Genomic DNA, 24073 nt, shown 5'->3' with positions numbered 1-24073 from the left:
TCTTAAAATTGAAAGACAGCTCAATAATACTAATAATATAACTACTGCAGATAATACCTTTTCGATTGTTATTATATTTATATGAGTCTTATGATGGTACTCTCGACCATGCAGTTACGCTAACAAGGGCCGGATGCCTTTTTTTTAGGTAAATATAAATCAATTTCATTTATCAATGATGAGTAATGAGTATAATAAAACAAAAAATATTCAATTGAAAATGCAGTATTCGATTACTTATTTTTGTTTTCAATTGTTCCGTTACAGGTTTTACGCTTCACTATTCTGTAGTGTAAGCAATTTGATGAAAAAATTATATTATAGCAAAACCCACGACTTACGTCAACAATATTTTATCAGCATATAAAATATATGTATACAAAATAAATTGTATACAGATAACCAGACAAGTTTAATATTGTTGCATGTACTGATAAAATCGACGTGCGTTTTTTATGTTCATTTTTACAGCAATGGATATAAGGTATAAGACCATAATATTAAGAGTATAATTTATAAATAATATTATTTTTATTCTATAAGAGAAGCGTGAATGTGTAAAATATGTAAAATAAAAAGGAAACAACGACGCTATCGGGTTGTTTTGGGCTAACGAATTTGATGCATTCAAGAATAAAAACACTCGTACCATAAAAAGTGGATTCAAAGTATAAATGAACTAATTTTAATTTGATGAGCAAGTGTAAAAATTATTATTATTAAACTACTCAATAAGTTATTCAGAAGTAGCTTATGTGAATATTACATAAGGTCAAATGATACCACTCATACCAGATTAAAGACTGAATATATGAGCAAAGATATGAAAAACACAGGATTATACTAAAACAAAGGCATAATATTACTTCAATACTATTTATAATTATTATAATAGGTAATTAATACTAATATTGTACATAATTAAAAATTCACTACTCTTTAATATATTTGGTGACTAATTTTTACATTTAATAAATATGTATACTTTATAATATGTTACATGCATAAACAATAAAAAAGGAAATAATTATACATTAATATACGTATATATATTTGTTTTGTTTTTTTGCTACTTTGATCTTACTTTTATACAATATATTCTTAATTATTTAAAAACTTGTATCATGTTTTCCCTTACAAAATTATAAAACATAAAAAATATATAGACTTCATTACTCAACTAAATCTATTCAATAAAAGTTGAATGCTTATAAATCTGGTAAATCTCCGCTATCTGTAGAAGTGTTAGGTTGTTTGTGAACCATGCACGAACGGGCAACAGATTCAAATAGCCTATAGATTCATTTTTAAACAAATTATTAGATTTAGTTTAATAATAATTTTTGTATAATTGACCTTTAACCAACATAATAGAATAGTAGTAGCCAATAATATAGGAAAATAATTAAAAACCATAACATTATTAGATACTATAAAAATACAAACAAACACAAATTATTACATAAATATAATAAAGTATTGCTGCTTACTTCTCAATTTCTGGAGCACAATGTACAAACTCATGGTTCCAAAACTTGTAAGCTGGATTTTTTATCAACTCAATAAATGTAATCAATAATCCCCAAGGATGAGGTCTGTTAACAATCAATCTCTCCAAAAGAACTCTGTAATAAAATTAAACATAAAATAATAATTCCATTAACCCATTTATATATTTAACCAAACAAAATTCTTAAATTATAATTACAATAAGTGCTAACCTTGTTATTTGTTCTTGAATAGCTTCACTATTAGCCTCAGCAAATAGATACAAAAGAGTACAGCTAAAGTAATGTGTATGGCTATTGGGAAAACGTAATTGGTTGGCAATAGCATTTAAAAACAAATAGCGACCTAAAGTAATATTGATATATTTGTTAAAAATTATATAATAAAATATATACATATTAAAAAAAACTTAAACTATAAAATATAATACCTTCTGTGTCAAGGTCCACGGATAAATTTTGAAAAATATCCATGTGCGCAGAATGAGCAATTGTAGAGGTATTTGGTACTAAACCCTTACTGCGGATATGCTGAATAGCTTGGGTACCAACATACAAAACAATAGCGTTTAAAAGTGAAAGATTATAACGCATTCCTGGTTCACAACAACTCTGTTGCATTGTAGTACGGATCTCCGACAAGAATGTAACTGGAGCTCGAGTTTTCAAATACAAATCTAAATCCTAAACAAAAAAATATAAAATATATTACTCTGCCATTAAACATGTATTATTAAATTACTTTTTTAAAGCTGGCTGGTTGGATATAGCACTGGAAATCAGGACTAATTTTTGGAGCCAAAGATATTTCTTGAAGCACATCAACTTTCAAATTTGGTGTAAATGGATCTGGTAAACGCATGTTACGCGGGAATGCAGATAGTATTAAATTCCTCATCTAAAATCAAATTATATTTAATAAAATATTATTATTATATAATGTTTATTATTTAATAAATAATAAATACTACAAACCTGAATGCAATTTGGAGGTATCACATCACAAAATCCATAGTGAAACTCACACAAGAATTCAGGAAAATCATGTAGTAAAATGAGGAGCACTCTCAGTGTTCCCTTGTATAACAAATGGACAGGCTTGGCAAGTTCAGCATTTCTTAAGAATGGAGCCAGGTATTTGAACAGGTCAATGAGTAATTGAGCATAAAAATTCCAACCCTGAACATCAGTAACCGGAGTTTGATCGTAAGCACGCTGTCGCTAAATCGATTTAATTATTTGCATATAGAAAAGCGAATAATGAAAGGCTCCATACCCCTCAGAAAAATGTAAAATTAAAAATGCATTGTAGAATTCTAATTGCTTAACTATTTTAGCCTTTCATTAAATAGCTAATACCATCATTAAAGCTTACCTTTTGTTGTGGAGTCAATCCTAAAAGACGACCAATGAATATCCTATGAGATATAAGTTCCAACCAAGCATATGCAAAGCCTGGAACTTTTCTTGGTCTAAGCAGATGAAAAGTATGACAAAAAGCAGCAAGTATCTAATAATGAGTATACAATGATAATTTTTAAAAAATGTGATATAGTTTTAACATATTAATATTGTATATAATACACATATTATTGTTTATATAGTTATTCATTATTATCCATAATTTATTTGGATTTAAAACCTTACGGGATAATTGATTGATTCTAGTACTGGATCAGGTGCATTCAAATCAAGGAAAAGAGTGATTAAAATCCTGTGGTATGGTAGTTGGTGGAAGTCAGTGGCTTGGACATCATGATCTTGAAGCAAGACACCAACAACAATTCCAAGAACCTAAACATTTTTTATACTTAGTTATACAAGTATCTATATTTTAGAAATCAATAAAAATGTATTACTTTATTCAAAAGATTAGTTTTAGTAGTTATGGCGGTCGCATCACCGGAATGTTTAACTAGTAACACGATAAGTTTGACATAAGCATCAATTGTATGGAAAAGTTTAGCGCGTACAGTGGAAGGAGACTGTGTTTGATCAGGTATCTGTCTATAACACAGTTCAACCATCATCTGTGTACTGAGGCGGAAAAATCGAGTTATAATGTCATCAGATTTTAAAATTCCTTGGACATTCATCTATATTTGCATAAAAAAATTAAAACAAAATAGTTAAACAAATATTTTAGTACAACAAGTACATGATAACTAACTTGATGAATGTATACACTAAAAGTTTTTCCTGGATCTCTATTAGGTGCTGCACTATAAATGGTCAACCATTCCTTAAGTAAATACTCAGTTTTTTCCAATAATCCTGGAGGATCATCAAAGTCTCTACCCTAAAAATTAATCTATGTTAATAAATTTAATCTTCAAAAATTATTTATTTATTAGTAGATAAACCTTACCTGTAGCATCCCATGTTGAATATGTGCTGAAGAACTACTACTGCCACTGGCCATTCTTTCTGAAGTATTATTTTCTGCTTGTGGTGATCTAATTACTTCCAAAAGCGCTGCCAACCTAAAAAAAAAAAAAATAATTATAATAAAAAATGTAAATATTAATACAGATTTATTTATTTTAAAATAACAGAATACAGTCATTGTCAGATAAATTGAGACGGCAGCGGTGGCACTTTTCAGAAGGTGTATCCTTAACTAGTCGCGATATGTAAAATCTATGTATAAATTATAATAATCTATCTAAGAATAAAAATAAATGACTAAATGCAAACATTAATAGAAAAATGTGATGTGTAGATGAATACATAGAAATATTGAAATATAGAGAACCCCTGGTTTTTCATAATCGCGCCGCCATTGCCGTCCCAATTTATCTGGCAATGACTGTACCATAATAGAAACAATTCAAAATACTAACCCATCAGGAATAGGGCGACCACTGAGTACAATTCCATTCAATGCATCAATAGTTGATTGGAGATGATGTTCAGTTATTGGAGAATTAGAACGATTATCTATCAAATAGTTTTGTAAAAATTGTTTAACGTATGCCATGGCAACATAATTTGCACCATTATCCATAGACATAGCTAAGTGCATGTCATACATGCTAATGTTCACCATTCCAGCACGTATTAAAACATCAATAGCATCAATGTTAAAACGTAACTCGTCTCTAGATTCCATGATAGCTCTAGGAATCATCAAACATAAATATTACTTTTATATAAAACAAATTGATTTTAAATAACATACTTAGTCAAAGTTTTATTTGTCCATTGTAAATTGTAAGCACGAGGATCTTGGAAAGCTCTAAATATACTGAGATGCATATCACGATATCTAATACTCATATCCATATCATGGTTGGACGGTGTACTAAGGCCATCTAAATAACTTTCTACAGTCTAATAAAAAATAAACATATTAAATAATAAAATTTCTTATAAGGAACATTATATATGTGATTGATTTACTTTAGTAACAACATTTGCTGCAGTAACAATATCCCGTGATCTTCTTAATGTAGTCATTGCTTCCATAACACCATGTAAATTTGATGGTTGTGTTGTGTTAGTTAGAATTCGTTGATTGGCAATATATAGTTGTAAAAGAGACTCAATCTCACTAATGAGTTTTTCGTAAACTACTGTCATCTCATCAGGTGGAAATCCCTAAAAAATTATAAATAAGTTGAGCACAAAAAAATTAAATAACATTAAAAATAATTACAGATTTAGGAATGAATAACGAAACAGCTTCTCGATCTAATGGTTGAAAACCAGGTATGTTCCTTGCAAATTCCTCATAAACTCCAATCATCTGAGGTGGTGGTAAACCAACTTTATTACGTAGAGCTTCTGGCAAATATTCTGCTTGGCCACCTAATACTAGTGGATCACAATAACGACGACCTTCCATTCTTGACACACTGCGTCTTTCATATTCCTAAATAATAAAATTCATAAACAAAAAATTACACATAAATATTTACAGTCAAATGAATTTGAAATTTGTACACTCTAATTACTAAGACCATTATTTAATAATAGATTTTAAATAAATAATTAACATTACTTACAATTTTCAGGTATTTGTCAATTTCTATTACAGCTTTTTCAGTAGCAGTTTTTTGCACAAATGCACATGCTAATTCTAAATTATCATTTGCACACATGGTACAAGCTTGATCAATCATTTCCTTTTGAGATTGTGATGGAGACTAATTGGGAAAAAATTATAATATAATGAGTCTTCCTTATTATGAAAAATAACATTATTAATACTTACAATCAAAACACTCATAAAATGTTGCTTCAAGTTAGTAGTCAATGTTTGAATGACTTGTTCTCGACATGTTATCATAGCTAAACCAGAAGTTAAATTTCTTACCATACAATGTGCTGCTTTTCGTAAATGGGTATCATCTGGGTCCATACCAAAATCCTAAATTTTTAAATTTATGAATTACCTGTTTTAAATATTTATAATAAATAATAAACTAACTTTTTTAACAATATTTTCCGTAGTAATTACTGCAATTTTAACTGATCTTTCAACAACAGGGTTTATCCATTCTTGGATTGACCGTTCTATGGCATTACGTACATAAGTCTTTAATGTTGGTTGGCTATGAAACAGCGGAATCTAAAAATAAATATTTGTAAAAAATAAACCAATGAGTTAAAAATAATTATTCAGTATGTAGGTAATTTAAAATTAATTGATTACTTGTGAATTAATAACAATCATAGACATTATCTGTGATGAATTAGTAGTATTGAATGTAACATAATTAAATTTCGGCTCAACCAAAGGCAACGGTGGAGACATGCCTGGTGTACCACTAATACCCATACTACCAGTAGATGTTAATGTTGTAACTCCACCAGCAGCCACTACATGGCCAACAAGTTCATCATTGAATCGAGTATTAGAATTTATTGATGGAACTGTTGCATTATTATTCTGTTGCTGAGCTTGGGAAGCAACAATTGCTAAAAAAAAAATACCATAAATTGTTAATTAATAAATATGTTAAATAAATATTAAAAACTCACAAACAAAATCACAAACAATACCCAAAAGTCAAAATAAAAAAAGATAAAATAAATATGTATGCACTTAAAGTAAATAAAAATAACATCAAAGAAGTCTCCAAATTCTATAAATAATTTATAAGTCGCAACAAAAGTAACAATAATTGAATTAAAGCCTAAATGTTCATTACATTTTGAGGTATAATTATAATATTATTGTAACTTCATTTTTTTTAAAAAACCATTATAATTCAATCATAATATTATGATTATTAAAAATGTTTAAATAAAAGTATTCAAATATAAATTAAACAAGCATTAAGCAAAATTAATATTTATTCATTTAAAATATGAATTACTTTGAATAATTGGTGTTTGACGTTGGGGTGTAGGAACAGATATTTTTGGAGGCTCTGGAGCACTTTGCGGTCGAGGTTTAGATTTTTCAGAATTTGACAGTTGAGGTTCTAATTTTTTTGCTATTTCAGGATCTTTAAGAACATATCCAGCAGTTAAATCCTAAAATATAAAACAATTCATTAGTTATATTAATGTAAATTGATTGCAGTATTTTTAACACAAATGTCTATATCACGCTAAATAATAAATAATAAGTAATTTAACTTACACAATAGATACTGACATTTTAAGTTGATAAAAATTTTAAAAATATAAAAATTACATATATTAAAACAAAACCCGTTGTTACAGAGATCTTCAAACATAATATTTCTTGTAATATTAATTTGAACAGTTTTAGGATACTATTACATTATAAAATATGAAAAAATAACAGTTAATTTACATTTTAATTGACAAACTATCAATTAAACCAAAGGAATTTGTTTTAAGCTGAACGGTTAAAATAAGAAGTGATAATTTTGAATTAACTGAATAACCATTGCACATAAATAAAAATTCTATACAAAGAACAGATAGATTAGCATTTATTTCTAAGGATAAGTGTAATATTATATACAACTAAATCAAATTTGCTAGTGATTAGTGAAAGTAACTTGAAAATTGAATTATATTTTCTTTTAATTACCCTTTTAACTCTTTCAATGCTTCATATTTTTTTTTTAATTGATCCTGTACAGCAATAATATTTTTATATTTTATTATTGGATATACTGGATTCATAAATAATTTAATACGTATAAAAAACCGATAATGGCAAAATATTGTAAAAAAAATTTAATTATAGTTCACTACATAAATGAATTGTTACATGTTAGCAGATATCAGCGCTCACCGCAGTGACAGACATGCGTAAGTGCTAACTGTTTAATCGAGTGGATATTCTTTAACTGAATTGAATAATGCATAAAATGTAAATTATAAAAAATATCAAAATATTTACCGCAAGATCTAAATTTAAAGCTTTACACAATACTTCAACTTCAAATTTCAAAGTTAATTTTAAATCCGGTTCTGCATGAAGCTCTGCTAAACAGTTCATTACAGACATTGTCCATGGATTTCTTGGCCTAAATACCTAAATATAATAAAAATTCATGTATAATAGTAATATAATTAAATTTTCCTGAAATAAAAAAATACTAATACAAGAACATACCTTGCTTTTTGCACATGATTCTAGTATCTTAGCAATAAATGGTACAGTAAATAGTAATTCTTGATGTCCCTTATTATATGCCTCTACCAATAACATTTTTAGGTCGATATCATCCAATAGTATAGGTTTATTTTTGGCTAATGTAATCATTCCTAACCAATGACCTAAATTCTTCAACAAAGACCTATCAGAAAAATTTGCCATTCCTTTGTCGCTTTTTAACAAAACCTAAAAATATAAGACACATATTTTACATAAATTAATTTCAAGATTTAATTAATATAATTACTAACTCTAATATTCCTGAAGGTTTCCAATATTATTAAAGAATTCAAGGCTTCATTATTCAGGCAATCCAAAAAGTTAGAGTACAGGGTATGGAAATTCAATTCAATGCTGACACGTTTCATAACTAAATATTGTGATAGCCATGGTAAACATTCATGGGTGATAATTTCTCTAATTTCATCACACTGTTTTGCAAAAATATTACAAATAAAATTATGATAATGTAATAAAAACAATCTGCAAAATATATTTTTTAAAAAACTATAATTTTTGAACCTTAGTTTGCAGATTCACTTGACTTAAGTTGTTAAAGATAAAAGCTATTTTATCTTGAACATTTTCAGCTGGTGCAATCATTTTATCCTCTTGTTCTGTGGCTACCAATAAAGTATCAATGTTTGTTGTGTTTGCAATTGATGGCTAAAAATACATTATATAAAACATAAAAGCTATGCACTTAATTAATAACAAGTTTTTGCTAACCCTGGATGGTAATACAGCATTAGTAGTAGTAAGTTTAGAAGATGAAGATGATACTGTGGTAGTAGCTGTAGTAGTAGTGATACTTTGAGCTTTGAAAGCATTAAGAGAGTTTGGCATGAATGATCCTTGTGATATAGTATTACTACTTGCTCCAGCTAAATCTGTTACTCTTGATGGAGGTTCTTGTGAATTTTTACCATATTCAACATACTGTAACAATAATAAAAAATTGATTAAAAAATTACAACATTTCTAAGAAATATTATTTTAATATTTTATAAATTATAACGATTAATAAAATAATAAATTAATCGAAAAAATTAATAATAATAATTTTCAAAATGGGTAGTTGTTAAAGCAAATAACAAATTTAAAAATAATATACCTCAATTAGATGTTGAGGGAACTGTTGGAAATGAGGGATTGTAGAAATATGTGAACAATATTGATGGTAATCTTTCAAACGGTGTTTAAAACGATCCAATGCAGTTATACCAAAATTATACATTTTAGAATTTGGGCTCTTCTTTAACGCATCCAAAATAAAACGTAACGCAAGACCCAAAGCTTTATAATTCCTTAAAAAAAAATTATAATGTATATAAATATATTACAAATAAACTATAAAAAAATATTACTTACGAAACAAGACCATGTTCTATAATACCTCCAAAAAGATGAGCTGTAGTTATTAGCTCTTTTTCTGGGTATGCTGGGAAAAATCTATATTCTTCAAACAAGTTTCTCAACATACAACAAAATACTTCCTAGAAAATTAAAGATATTTTAAATTAATTAAAAATGTACATAAGTATCATTTCTTAGTTATCATATAGTATATCGAAGGCTAACAAGTAAACGGCCTTATCTGCCACTAACACTATTTTTAAAGAGAGCCAAAAAAACATTTTATACTATTTTATATTACAGTCGATTCCGCTTTAATAGTTAAATGGGACACATCAATTAAGTGTTTTTTTTCTCAAAAATCCGAAATTTAAAAAACGAACACATAAAATGTAGGTAACATAAATTTAATCTAATAATTGATTACGCAGATCAGTCGCGATTAATGTACTATTGATCTATTAATATACTCGATAAAAATGTCCCAATTGTATAGATTTACAAAGCAAATAAGTGGTGAACATTTACCCTACAAGTATACATTTGTTTTCGTGGTTAAAGAATTGTCTCGATTAAGCGGTTGTCCTTGTTAACCAGTGTCTTTTTTTAGCGGAATCAACTGTATTTTTAATAGTTTAACTTAAGATACAACAATTTTACATTTTTTTTTTTATATTATTTTAGAAAAGGCTGATATATTCATACAGGCGCATAAGGCTATTTTTTTATACCTGCTAATTAAATTATCAAGAATGGTGCATACGACTACTAGTAAAATTGAAATAACTCAATGACAGTTGTAGCTAGAACCACTAGAGTGAGCCCATTGGATGTATTATTTATTGCTTATTAATAATCAATTACTATGGTGGATACGTCCAAAATGGCAAATACAGCTGTTTGCATGATAGCCACTGATATACACAATTAAGTATTTACCAATATGTAAATCATTAATTAAAAATAAACATTATTTTTATAAAATAAGTATTAAATCAATAATATTAGGTGTGAAAATTAGTATACAAAATATTTTATAAGAGAATATGTATGTACTTAATTGAATATTTGAATTTCCAAAATATTTAAGTGGGTAAGGCTTTGCTAATAAGACCAATAATTATTAGTGGCTTATTATAATATAATATAAAAGTAATTAATTATTTTTATTTCCAATTTTTTTTATACTTACAACATTTAAAATTTTTACCAAATATATTACAGAAACATTATAATAAATAACTTTAACTTTATAAAAATGTCCATACAACTAATTCTCCAAAATTGTTTTTTTAAATGATACTTTCTTATAAATATTTAATACACCCAAATAAAATAACACCTTTTAAAACATTATCATTAAAATACTATACAAGATCAATAATATGTATTCATTTATTTTTTTAAATAAGTTGGAATGACTACCAAATCATGTATAATAGGACTCATTTTGTATAATCAATTTAAATGTATAAAATATTAATTATCTTATTACTATATTTCTATAGGGATTAAGAATAATTAATGAAATGTTGCAGTCTACATATGACCAACCATAGTAACATAAAAATGTTGTTATACATTATCATAACATTTATATAAAATCAATTACCCTTTCACGTTTAACTGGAGATTCTTGAAATCTTTTTAACATTTCTAGTACTTCATCAATAGACAGTGAATGATGGGGTGCCAGATTATAAATACGTTGGAAATAACTATTTGCTTCATCTTCTATGTCTTTAGGTACAGAGACTGGCATATTACCATCAACAAATAGACTGTTGTCAACTAAAATTCAAAGAGTCTTGTTTTATTGCTATTTGTTTTTTTTTTTTTATGAAATACTAACTAGGATGATTGGATTTTCCTATTGCTGATGGTGTGATCTGGTGAGGAGGTAATCGGCCAAGCATATTAGATGGTCCAGATAATTGACTGGAAACTGCAGGACCCGGAGCATTTGAAGATGAAGGGGTCATGATAGAGAAACCTCCGTGTCCAGATGTATTACCAATATTACTACGAGATGGTGACCCAGGTGTTTGAACTAACTGCCCTAAGGAACCTAATAGTAGCAAAATTATGAATATATAATTTAGACAATTTTAATTTAAACAAGCAATTTATGAATAAAATTAATACAAACCAGGTAAACTGAAAGTAGAACCTGATTGTGCTGAAGAATTTAATCCAAGACTAGCAAGACTAGTAGCCAATCCAGTAAGTTGATCAACTAATACTTGTGATGATGGCCCTTCATTTAGTCGATGATGTTGTGAAGCACGAAGAATAGCTGGTGGTGGAGCTGTTGAATTAATACGGGCTGATACTACTTTGGACATATACATATTAGTACAATTTGTTACCATTTGCAAAATGGCATCTGAAAGTTCTTGTGAAATAGTTCTGTAATTAAATTTCACAACAGATTTAATAGACATTTATAAATAATAAATAAAACTATTTTATCATCCTTAATTTAAATTAAACTTTAACTTAATTAATTAAAAATATGACATTTTAATGTCAATAACCCATAATGTTAAGTAATTTAGTAAAAAAATACATAACAGTTTAACTTACCCAGTAACATTGCGTAAACAATTTAAAATTGTTAGAACAGTCTCCGACGACAATGGTGTGTATTTAGACAAATGTTCATCTTTGGTTGAAGATCCAGCTAATTGAGGACATCGTTTCTAATAATATCAAAAATCAATTAATTTAAATATTTAAAATTTATAACTCTTGTACCTATACAAATAAAAACAAAAATGACATACTTGCAAAAATTTAACACAAGCTGAAACAAAGTTTTCGCCGTGTTCACGAATTTTATCTGACAACCATTTATCAAGTTTCAAATATTCACGTCGTGAAGCTAAACAAGCTAAATCAATGACAAATACAAACTGCTGAACACTTAACAATAGAGATAATGCCTAAATAAAACAAATTATTAATGAATAATCAAATGTAATTATGTACAGCAGTTAAAACAATTATTATTACTTTTAAATCTTGGGCTATATCTAAAATGCGGGAAAGTTTTACATGGTCGTGGTCACTACGTACATACCATTCACTCATGGCTTGCACTAAAGTGTGTCTGAGTCCGACATTCTAAGGGATAAATAATAAAATAATTATTAACTATAGCAGATATTTATAAAATCAAATTATACCTGATGATTCCATGCATGGTGTAAAATGACACCTGCATTGCTGTGATTTCCAAGAAATATTGGGATAAGACCACTTATCATTTCATGCCTAACCATACTCAAAGGGCCATTAGACTGAATTAGAGCAAGAGCCAATAAATCAGGACATTTTTGAGCTGGGAACTTTAAACACTCTTGCACTTGATAATAAAGACCACGTTCAGCCAAATACAACATTAAATCAACAAGCTCAATTGAACGCCTAAAAAAAAAAAATATATAATTTTAAACTAAATTAAAAATTAAAATTAAATTTATGATTTTACCAATTATTAATATCTTTATTATCAGCTTCTGGTGTTACTTTTAGCAAATCTATTGACACAGAACGGTATGGATAATCAGCAAAACAAAAAACATCAGAATTTTGTAATATAAGTTGAACAAGTGACATCTAAAATTTTAATAGAAATTAAAAAAATTACATAAATTTTTTAGTTTAAAATAGAAAAACATTACTTGTGCTTCGGAATTTGACCAATGTCGGTAAAACAATTCGACAGGAAAGTTATCTGCATGGTACCCTTGGGCTTTTAAACCAAGTCTCAAAGCAGTAAAAAGAAGAACTAAACCTTGTCTATCTTTAATAATAAAATCACTATGATCAAGTTCTTTGATAACATCAGACCAAGACAATGATGGATTCTATGATATATAAAAATTAATATCAATGTAATAAGTTATAATAATTCTGAAGTAAAATACTGAAATAAAAATTAATACCAAGTCTTTGATTGTATGAACAAAAACATCAACATTCCATGTTGTACAATTAACAGAGCTTTTGTCTAGATCATGATTTGCATTGTCGCCAGGCCAATATGTCAAATTTGATTGAGAGTCAAGCCCAGTATGTGTTCGTATCATCATTGATAACACTTTTGCAATTGACAAAGGGCCAAAAATGACTGAAGAACTATTTCCACTGATCACCGATAATAAATTTCGACGGCATTCTTCTAATGATGAACAGATAGAGTAGCCCATTTCCATGACTAAATCTGCTAATGATGGATCCAACTGTAACATAATTAAACATTTTAAAATAATGTAAACATAATAATTTGCCAATTTAAAAATAAAATATTATTACCATTGAATTAGAAATAGATGACATATCTTGATTTATTTTATCCATTGGACGATCTGGATTATCTGAATATATCAAAGGAGCTAATAATACAGGAGCAACTTCAAGTGGAAAATCACGCCGTAAATTTTTTAATAAAACTTCCTTGATTTCTTTGCTTATGCCTAAAATCAAATAATCAATAAAAAAAATAATAAATACAAATGAATAGGTAAGTATTTTGAATATTTAACATACCAAATATTTGATCATCAACTGCAAATACGTGACTTAATATTAAATGTAATACTTCAGGACTAGAATCATGCAATCCACCTCCAGTAACTTGCTCAGTATTAATATCTAAAAAAAAGTAAACAAAAAAATAAATATAAAAAATTGTATAATGAGTTGACGGTCTAAATAAATAAATTGTACTTTTGTACCTGAGTTAATATAAGATTTGATTAATTCTGGTAATTTTTGTTTGACAAATTGTAATGCAAATGTTGAATAGTTTGCTGATTCCAAACAAACGAGTCCAAAAACAACTTCTTGAACAAGACTAAGATGTAATATCCTACTCAACTGGACAAATAGCTGTATTGATGGTTTTAGTGGCTGTATTGATGATTTAAGAGGCTATCAATTATATTTCATAAAAGTAAATTCAAAAACTTAGGATATCAATAATAATTTAATTTAATTACCTTTTGTATATGAAGTGGATTGTCGAGCGCAAAACACAAAATTGAAGTGAGAGAAGGCTTATTTAAAAGAGTTGTACACTGTTGTGCCAACAATTGAACTTGATAATAATCCTTGTGCGAGATATTTCGTGGTCCTTCAATTTCTTTGAGATCTATGTGAGAAAGAAGACAGCGCAATAGATGTCGATCTGCTTCAAATCCTTGCAACTGGATTGCCTGTATATAGAAAAAATAAGTATAAAGCCTGGATAAAAACAACTCAAGTTTTTCTGAATTAGTTTAGTATCAATTCAATTACATAACAGATTTTTAAGTGCTTATAAACTTTATGCAGTAATTAATTTTTGTAAAATTATTCCTTGAGGTTGAATCTATTTTTCATAAGAATTACGCTTAGAAAATTTTTAACATATAACTTAATTGTAAAATAAAAAATTAGGAAGTAATGGATTGCTACTGTCACTATTCTGTTACAGAGACTACTGTCTACTATATTATGTAAAAACTATTTTATAGCAAGAAATATTATTTTATTTATTTTAACATATTGTATTATAAATAACAAAATTATAAGTTTCTAAACACGAAAAGCATCATAAATATATAAATAAATTAAAATATAAGAAATGTATTACTCAATAATTCATTCAAGGGGAAAATACTCTTCAATTCACAATTGAACAATTCCCAAAAATATATCTGTATGAGTTTGATGCTACATAAACTTCACCATAACAAAACTATCTATTTTATTCTATTTTACATAATTATTAAGCTGTTACCCAATGTTTTTTAATGGATTTCCACAAGTAACAATCAATCTGTGTTTCAAAAATGAAAACTATATTGAGGAATCAACTAAAGAACAATACATTTGGTTTGTAGTGAAATGCTTAAGACTAATGTTTCTAACTGATCTTTGTGAAAACCATACCAATAGTCAGAATAAATAATTGTACTTTGATATGATGTGTTTTTAAGAGTACATGCAGTCATATTTTTAATCTTAACTAAATGCATTTTTTTAATTTCTTTACAAACGACTTCAAAAAATTCAATAATTATGTAGTCAAATATAATGATCTATATTCAAATATTAGATACTGCCATGGTAATATTATAAAAAATTAATATTCATACATAAAATAATGAGTAGGTACTCTTAAAAATGTCTAATAATGGCCCAATATGAAATTTAGAAATGTATCTATCTACTAACAAAAACATATTTTATTTTGGTCATAATGAAAACCTTATTTAAAATGTTTAAAGAGAAACCAGAAACTCTTTTACCAAATTACATAAAAATAAATAAAACCAGTAATAACTATACATAAGATAGGTTAGAATATTAAGAAAGAAAAGAATAAAGATACTCGTGATTAAATAATTATGGGTACTTATATTCACCAAATGGTAAATCAATCTGAATTTTATATTAACTGGGAAATAAGAGCATAGATATTGAAGGATTAATGATGATTAGAGTTAGGATGTTGATAACTTCTGAATTTTTTTCCTTTGATCCTATTCAACAATATCTTGGATAAAAGTTTGTTTCATGCTTTCTTGATACGGAATATACTAATTTAATTTGTAGTTTTAGCTATAAATGCACTTTTTTACATTAGAACATCACTTTTTGAAATTTTGTACAACGTGGGGGGTATTATTTTCAAATTTTAGACTACTTAGTAAATTGATATAATATTCAAAAAAAAATTGTATTATTATTATGGTGATTAAATTTATCGCATAACAATAAGATTTTAACTTTTATTAACTGGCAAACGTTGTCATCTTTAATTTAAAAACACCAAACCCATTTTAACTGTACGGTATAATAGATGGTAGAAATGCAAAACAACAAAATTCTTGTTTTTATTCAGAAACAATTTTTTTTTACTGGAAACTTAACTTAAAATTTAAATGTTTACTGGATATTGTCTAGTTGGGTATATTACCTATTTTGTAAACATTAAAAAAAATGTTTAAAGAAAAATTGAATAGGTTGGTACATTATATAATATGTATATAATATAAATCATTATAAATATAAAAAAAAAAGGTCATAAGGGGATGGATCTATTCTCCCTTCTATGTTTAACCACCACTAAGTAATGAGTAAGTATGAATCATAAATGAATGTGTAAATTGCTTATTGAATAGCAGAATTGATAAATAAACTGTGTATAAGAGGACTATTACCAAAAGTCTTTCTTAAGTCTTTAAAAACAACATATTATTAAAATAATAAGAGTATTTTAATATAGTTGTGGTTAAGCTTAGTTTAAAATATTATTCTTGTATGTACAGTAAAATTTATAATTATCCTAGAAACCTATAATAAAGAATATGATATAAGGCTTAAAAACTATGTATCTTCAGATTTATTTTATTTTAATTTAATATTCTTACAAAGTACCTAACTTAATTTAAAGTCTAGTAAAAATGTTGCTGTATTTAAAAGCACAAAATATATTAAATTTTAGCACATTAAATTCCAATAATAGGTTTTATATTAAAATTTAACACATTTGCTACAAATAATGCAAATTGCTATCTTTTAATACCGTTTACATGTGCGGAAATGCCGGGAATACATGTACTTTGATATTAAATGCACTACCTATAATAAAGTTATATTATTTTGGAATTGTAACAGCTTAAATATTTGTTAATTTTACATGTGTTATAACAATTATTACTTTCTTACATGCAAGCTGTACGTCAATATTATTATTTTTAATACGTATAAAACAATTTATTCCTTAACACTATTTTATTCAGCATAACAACAATCATATTATAAAAATATGATCTGCAGCAAAAATTTTAACTTAATATTCTAAAAAATAAAATTTTTAAATCAATTGATGATAAATTATCTATTTTTAAATACACACCAACAGAAAAGAAAAAGAATTATATTTCAATATATACTATTAACACATCTAAAATCTTACATACTTTTGTTATTCATATACCATTACATTAATAATGCATGTTTTGGTTTATATGCATTAATTAAATGTTGTTAGTATATAAAACAGTATAATGTGCTATACTTATGAGTAAAAAGTGATTCAATTACAAATGTATATACCACTTTTCATAGGAAAAAGCTTAATTTAAACTAAGTTCACTTATTTCTAATAGGTAAAATTAAATAAGCAGTTAAATCAAGGTTTGTTAATTCAGTTTTAGGTTTAAGGTTACCACAAATTTTTATCCTAAGTATATTATGATGCTACAAAATTTCCCATGGTAACTTAAAGTAGGTAAATGTAGAGAAAAAATTGGTAGTTAATATATTTAAACATAAAATACATCTCAAAAATGCAAATAGATAATAACTATTGAAACACTTAATTTGCGTAGGGAATTGATTAAGTTATGATAACTTGCACAACAATTAGAACTTTCATTTTCTTAATATTTCAATTAATTTATCATATTGTTTAACAGTAAGCTAATTTCCTGATTCCCCACTTCAAAACACCTACTCTTACACAATGTGTAACTAAAGAAAATTGGCTGATAAAACAATGAATTAAACTGATATAAACCATTATTAAGTCAACTTGTCGTGAAATAAAAATAAATAATAATTATTGAATATTAAAAACAATTACACTAATAAGGTTATATTTCACTTACTATGATATAAATGTTAATTATTATAATAAAATATATTTGATATCAATAAAAATACAAAGTTGAAACATCAAGATAAAATATACTTTAATTTTAATATCATTGACTACTGGGTACATAAGATGTAATATATACATGTTTGAATCTAAATAGTAAATAATTATCTTTAAAATTAAATAGGTATAAGTGCCTAATTGTTATATTCATAAAATACAAAAGCTGGCTAGTAATGAACAATACATAAATAAATTATTATAGGTTAACTTGATGAAACTAAATGTTGTCTACTTACATCTACTAATTCTTGAACGCTAGACTTGTAATTCTTTTTCGACAAATTAGCAACGAGATAGCTGATTTGCGACAACGTATAAGACAATGAATCCAGGTTCATAGTTCCATGAATGCCGATTCGAAAGCTTCAATAGGGTTTGAAGCTTTCTTCTTTGGGCGGAGAAGACCGTGCCGACAACAAATGAGTGTCGACGGTATACCTACCGTTGAGTGCGACAGATGTGCAAGAGAGGACGACCGGACCACAGATGGATGAAAATTTAAACTTAGGGACTCAAAAGTGAACGTGTGGAGATAACAGTTGTTCAGTCTAGTCTTTATTCCGGCACAATTAGAGGACACAAACGCGGGTTCGCGTGGACCAAGATTAAAACCTTACGGCGGTGGTCGGGCCGGTGTCCGTTTCGACGACAAAGGCCGAAAACGGGACGACACCGGTCCACTCAGGCGGGGACGACCGTTGTCCCGAGACTGAATATCACATATTTCCTATGATTTATAGGAAGTAAACCGCATAAAAGACATAATTGGATGGTAACGGCAACGCAACAAACGGTCAACGTAAAAAAAAAAACCAACAAAAAAAGAGCACGACGGTTAAAAAAACGCAAAAGTGCAAAACACGAAACCTATTCAATAACAGCGAAGAGAAAAATAAGAATTGGCGATGTAATTGTAATATTGTAAAATAAAAATCAAATTGAATAATAATAAAAGAAAATAATAATAGTAATAATAATAAATAATAACAATAGACACCAGGCACAGACCGCAGAGGTAAGACGAAGAAACGACGAATCACGAACAGCCGTCGACAAAAACGAAAACGAACAACATTTTCCCGTTTCCGTGAATACAAAAAATATTTTCCAATCGTCGGCGACCGAAATGTCGCGAACGCACGCAGTGTAGCCGGTCGCAGCGGACAATAGTCGAACGTACCAACCTAAATCCAGTCGGTCTGTCAGTGGATCAAAAAAAATTTCATTTCACTGATTTGTTATCGAATTTATACTTTTCTTATCGTTTCCCAGTACCGGTATATTTTTATTTCATATAGATATTAGATAAGTATTAAATTTAAGCCTCATTCTGGCTGGTGAGTGGTGATTGTCACGTGCATCCAAATTTTAATACTCAGTAACAATAATTTAAATTTGAATTATATTTTATGATAATCTTAAATTATCTTATATTCTTATTTCTTCCTAGTAATTAATTACCTGTTACCGCTCGAATATGATGATTGATATTTGATACCGTTAATTCACAATTGATTATTTCACCGTCGTTTTCACTCTAAATGTGAGTACCAAATTCCAACTTATGCATTTAAATGTCTGATATAACCATATAAGTACACGTAGGTGTGCGAAGAAATTTAAATGTACAGCGTGCTTGGTTTAAACTTAAATAATGATTTATATAAGTACCTAATAATACTTTCTAATATAAAATAATTAATCCTCTCGGTAGCAGTACACTTCCAATTTTCCAAAAGAACATAATTAAGTAGGTTAAGAATCTAAAGATCTTACTTTCCTAGACGTATTGATTATATTAATAAATTTATATTATTCAAATTTGAATTAAGTTCAAAGATCCATTATATTTATAACTTGGTAGTGTCTATTTTCTATTTTATACATCTTTGTTCTCGATTCTCAAAACCTGATTATTTAATAAAACAACTAAGCAACTTGGAGTTGCCACTTCATTGTGTTGTGTTACATACTTTTTTGATCATTTTAAAAACAAAGTTATTTTTACTTAATGTATCCTAGACATTAGTTGGTATTTTATTAAGGAAATTTCTAATTAAAATATTACAATAACATGTCAGTTGATTCAAGACTAATCCAATAAACATTTTTTGTATTATATTATCATATTTTAAATGATAAATTTGCATTTTAGATTATTGTAAAATTCAGTCATGTCTAAGGCTCTTGTTAGCTTAGTCACAGGAGCCGCTTCTGGATTAGGAAAAGCCACTGTTGAACGACTTGTAAAAGATGGATACAAAGTAATAATGTGTGACTTACAATCATCAAAAGGAAAAAGTGTTGCTGAAACAATTGGTCCTAACACTAGTTTTGTTCCTACTGACGTACGATCTGAAATTGATGTTCAGAATGCTATCGACACTTGTAAACAACTTCATGGAAAATTAGACTTGATTGTCAATTGTGCGGGTATAAGTGTCGCACGCAAAGTATTTAATTTCAACAAAGGCAGTGCCCATAGCTTAGAAGAATTTACTGATGTACTTATGGTAAATACTGTAGGCAGTTTCAATGTTATCCGATTGGGTGCCGCCTTAATGGGAAATAATGAAACTGATGAAAATGGTCAACGAGGAGTAGTGATCAATACATCAGGATATTCTGCTTATGATGGGCAAATGGGCCAAGTTGCTTTTGCAGCCAGCAAAGGAGCAATTGCTGCAATGACATTACCTCTTGCAAGGGATTTGGCATCACAAGGCATTAGACATTGTTCGATATCTCCAGGATTGTTTGACACTCCACTGTTAAATCATTTACCAGAAAAAGTTAAAAACTATTTTGCAGATATGACTCCATGTCCCAAGAGGTTAGGACAACCGGAAGAATTTGCAAATCTTGTTTTAAGCATTGTCAATAATCCATTTCTAAATGGAGAAGTTATCAGGATAGACGGTGGAATCAGATTTATTTAAATCATTTGTAGTATATTATCTTAATATATTTTAAGTTTGTACTTCTATACATTATATTTTTAATATTTGATTTAACTAGTCAATAAGTAGTTGGTAAAATAAAATATATTTATAATTTGTAATACAGTGTTTTTCTTTATTACAACATAATATGTCATACCATAAGACATAAGCTTGTGCATAGTTAATCAACATAACCTACTGACTACCAAATTATCATTCTTAATAATTTAAGAAGGAAAATTTGTAATTGAGTGAAGACTTGAGAACAGTAGTCAAGGGGGTGTTTTGGGTGTTATAATATTTCCCTCGGACATATTTATAACAAAAATATAATGTTTGTAATATTGGAATAGGTTAATAAAAGATAAAGAAAATAATGATGAATGTTTCCAAGCACTATTGAAAACCTAACTAGTTGACATTGAAGCTGCTCACTATTCAACTTTGGGGGAATTTGCATTATAGAAAGAACAAAACTCATAAATAATGTTGAAAAAAGTTTAGCCTAATACCTGAATGTAATGAAAACATCTATATATTCTTCAATATACAGATTTTGAATTATTTTAGCTTCTTTATCAGTTACTACTGCAACTAAAAAAAGATAATTTTCGACACTTAGGCGGTTGAAAACATATCTGAAGAATATAAAAAGTGAAGTCAACTTAACAGGTTAACATTACTGAACATTCATCGTGATATAAAAGTATTTTTTGAAAAAGTTATAGAAAATATTGCTAGACTAAGTTGCCATATTAAACTGATATAAACACTATTGTTAATATTCACATTATAATAATTATTTATTTATAAAAAAAACAAAACTATTTATTTTAAATAAATATTTGGAAGCTAAATACATATTATAATTTATTAAAACAATTTATAACTATGTTGTAGATAATGTGAAATCCTTCTCAAGTTACATTATATTAAAAAAAAAACACCTCACCCCCTGAAAAAATCCTACCTACACCACTGACAGGTACTATCATATAAATTACGCGTAATATTTCATATATTATATGAGTAACTATTTTTCTAATAATAAAATATAAAAGTTGGTAAGTAGAAACTGCTCTTCTATGTAGTATATGTTGAATATAACATGTGTAAAATTTGAATTGAATGATATTTCACTAAATACATTTCACATATATTTTTTGATATTGCTATTAAAGTAATTTATTATACTATTAGTATTAAAGATAAATTGCTTCAATTGTAGTCAAAAACATTATGAACAGGTTCATGATATAAATATATAATATCTAAACATTAATCTACATATTTTGAAAATATCATTTGGTATTAAAAGTAAAATTTAAGTCTCCACAAATATTTTTTAACCATAACAAAATAATTATCATTGTTATTCATCATTTAAATATTATGTAATTTTGTTCAAATTTTAACTTTATATGCCTAAAGAATAATTAAGTTTACATATTTTTAGATTTTTTAGTTCTAGAATAAACTACATATAAAATACAATTTTCAAATCTTAGTACTTCAAATTAATGATTTTGTTAAATTTTAAACTTCAAATTTGTATAAAAGAAAATTAGCCTATTTATTTTTAATACTTTTATTTAGATATAAAATCAATATATGTTGGATATTGTATTAAATTTTCAAGAACTTTGACCCTGTGAATAATTTAATTTTATGCCATTTATAGAAAAAATAAATTAAAAATTATCATACCAATAAATAGCTTGGTCAAAGTATTTTTAAAACCATTAGAAAATGATAGTATAAATAATTGGTAATAATTTCAAGGATCTTTACTAAATAGTTTTTGAATTCCAAAATATATGGGTGAATATACAATGTTGTAAAAAATTTAAACTTCAAATGTACATAAAAAATTAATTTAACTTTTCAGTTGAAATTTTATAAATAAAATAATTTGCTAGTTTTTGCAATTTTAATCAAATTCTAACTTCAAACACTTATACAAATTTCCTGTGGATCAAATTATTATTTTTAATTTCTATTTATTATAGCTTATAAGGTATCTTGAGTTAAATTTTCCAAGTATTTGCCAAGACCAAAAAAAAATTATACCTATTATTATAAACAAATTAAAATAAAAGAATTAACTATAAAAAGCACAAAAATAGTCAAAATATTTTGAAAATTATATCATAGGTAATAAATTATAATAATATAAACACTTGATAAAAATCAATTCAACTCAATTATTTTAACTTTCTACAGTTATTAATTTCACATTACATTATAATAAATTAATTTTGTCAAAAATAAGTTTAGCGTAAAAATGTCCATATTTCTTTCATTTTTTTTCACAAATATTTAAAAAATTAATTAAAATATTTTACTTTTAACTCCGCAAATTATCATATAAATTTAATTTGCTACTGGAAACTCCCAAAATTGAAAATCAAATCATTTTTACCCTCCCGAAAGATGATGACAGACATAAAAAAACACGCACATTATTATAAAATCTATAATTCATTGATCAACTCAAAGTCTATAATCACTTAATTGTAAAAAAATATTCTTACCTAATTAATGAAAACAAATATTACAAATAAATTAACTAAAAATAATATTTTATTAAAAATATTTTTTTAATAATAATAACTACAACATGAATGCTTAAAACATTATTAAATTGTTTCTTTGTAAATATTATATATCAATATATATTTTTAATTAAAATCAAGAATAAAATTAAAATAAAAATAGTTTTAATTTGGAATGTAACTATATATTTATAACAATATTTTCCCTTTCAAATGTATTTATTTTAAAATACGATAACTATTATGATTACTAGTAATCATTTTAATAACCTTTAATATTATACAGTTTGGTATAATATCATTAAAGCAATGATTTGTACATATGAGTTTTAAATAAAAATTAAACTACACGTATTTGTGAATAATGGTTTGTTAGACCATGAGATAATAATTTTTATCGTTTAATT

General features: G+C 26.9%; 2 protein-coding genes across 4 annotated transcripts; one reads left to right on the top strand and one right to left on the bottom strand.

Moving 5' to 3' along the window:
- Nucleotides 1–921: 921 nt before the first annotated feature.
- On the bottom strand, nucleotides 922–19252 carry LOC114131675 (CCR4-NOT transcription complex subunit 1-like). 3 transcript variants are annotated; one of them, XM_027996968.2, is made up of 42 exons: nucleotides 18406–19252; nucleotides 14457–14672; nucleotides 14193–14367; nucleotides 14005–14109; nucleotides 13771–13931; nucleotides 13401–13697; nucleotides 13137–13322; nucleotides 12944–13071; nucleotides 12639–12879; nucleotides 12466–12576; nucleotides 12237–12395; nucleotides 12037–12152; nucleotides 11600–11859; nucleotides 11303–11518; nucleotides 11063–11241; nucleotides 9466–9590; nucleotides 9209–9401; nucleotides 8824–9033; nucleotides 8617–8760; nucleotides 8346–8525; nucleotides 8053–8280; nucleotides 7837–7971; nucleotides 6833–6992; nucleotides 6166–6431; nucleotides 5941–6081; nucleotides 5725–5880; nucleotides 5516–5656; nucleotides 5167–5382; nucleotides 4911–5108; nucleotides 4690–4841; nucleotides 4352–4627; nucleotides 3877–3991; nucleotides 3679–3807; nucleotides 3368–3604; nucleotides 3156–3302; nucleotides 2884–3018; nucleotides 2484–2723; nucleotides 2251–2406; nucleotides 1940–2192; nucleotides 1722–1854; nucleotides 1491–1625; nucleotides 922–1293 (listed from the first exon to the last, which is right to left on the bottom strand). In XM_027996968.2, exons 1-42 carry the CDS (start codon nucleotides 18505–18507, stop codon nucleotides 1209–1211), a joined length of 7338 nt encoding a protein of 2445 aa, XP_027852769.1. In that variant the 5' UTR covers nucleotides 18508–19252; the 3' UTR covers nucleotides 922–1208. The 3 variants fall into 3 exon arrangements, with proteins under 3 accessions (XP_027852769.1, XP_027852768.1, XP_050058353.1); XM_027996967.2 differs by having other exon boundaries at nucleotides 2484–2729; nucleotides 14193–14388; nucleotides 18406–19251; XM_050202396.1 differs by having other exon boundaries at nucleotides 2484–2687; nucleotides 18406–19251.
- A 210-nt stretch (nucleotides 19253–19462) lies between these two features.
- Nucleotides 19463–21230, top strand: LOC114131679 (3-hydroxyacyl-CoA dehydrogenase type-2). The gene is made up of 2 exons (XM_027996971.2): nucleotides 19463–19712; nucleotides 20325–21230. Exon 2 carries the CDS (start codon nucleotides 20344–20346, stop codon nucleotides 21106–21108), a length of 765 nt encoding a protein of 254 aa, XP_027852772.1. The 5' UTR covers nucleotides 19463–19712; nucleotides 20325–20343; the 3' UTR covers nucleotides 21109–21230.
- Nucleotides 21231–24073: the final 2843 nt, after the last annotated feature.

Source organism: Aphis gossypii, chromosome 2 (genome assembly GCF_020184175.1).
Source record: "Aphis gossypii isolate Hap1 chromosome 2, ASM2018417v2, whole genome shotgun sequence".
In the NCBI taxonomy this organism is placed as follows: domain Eukaryota; kingdom Metazoa; phylum Arthropoda; class Insecta; order Hemiptera; family Aphididae; genus Aphis; species Aphis gossypii.
The sequence above is the reverse complement of the archived record's forward strand: the minus strand, read 5'-3'. Positions and strand labels throughout refer to the sequence as shown.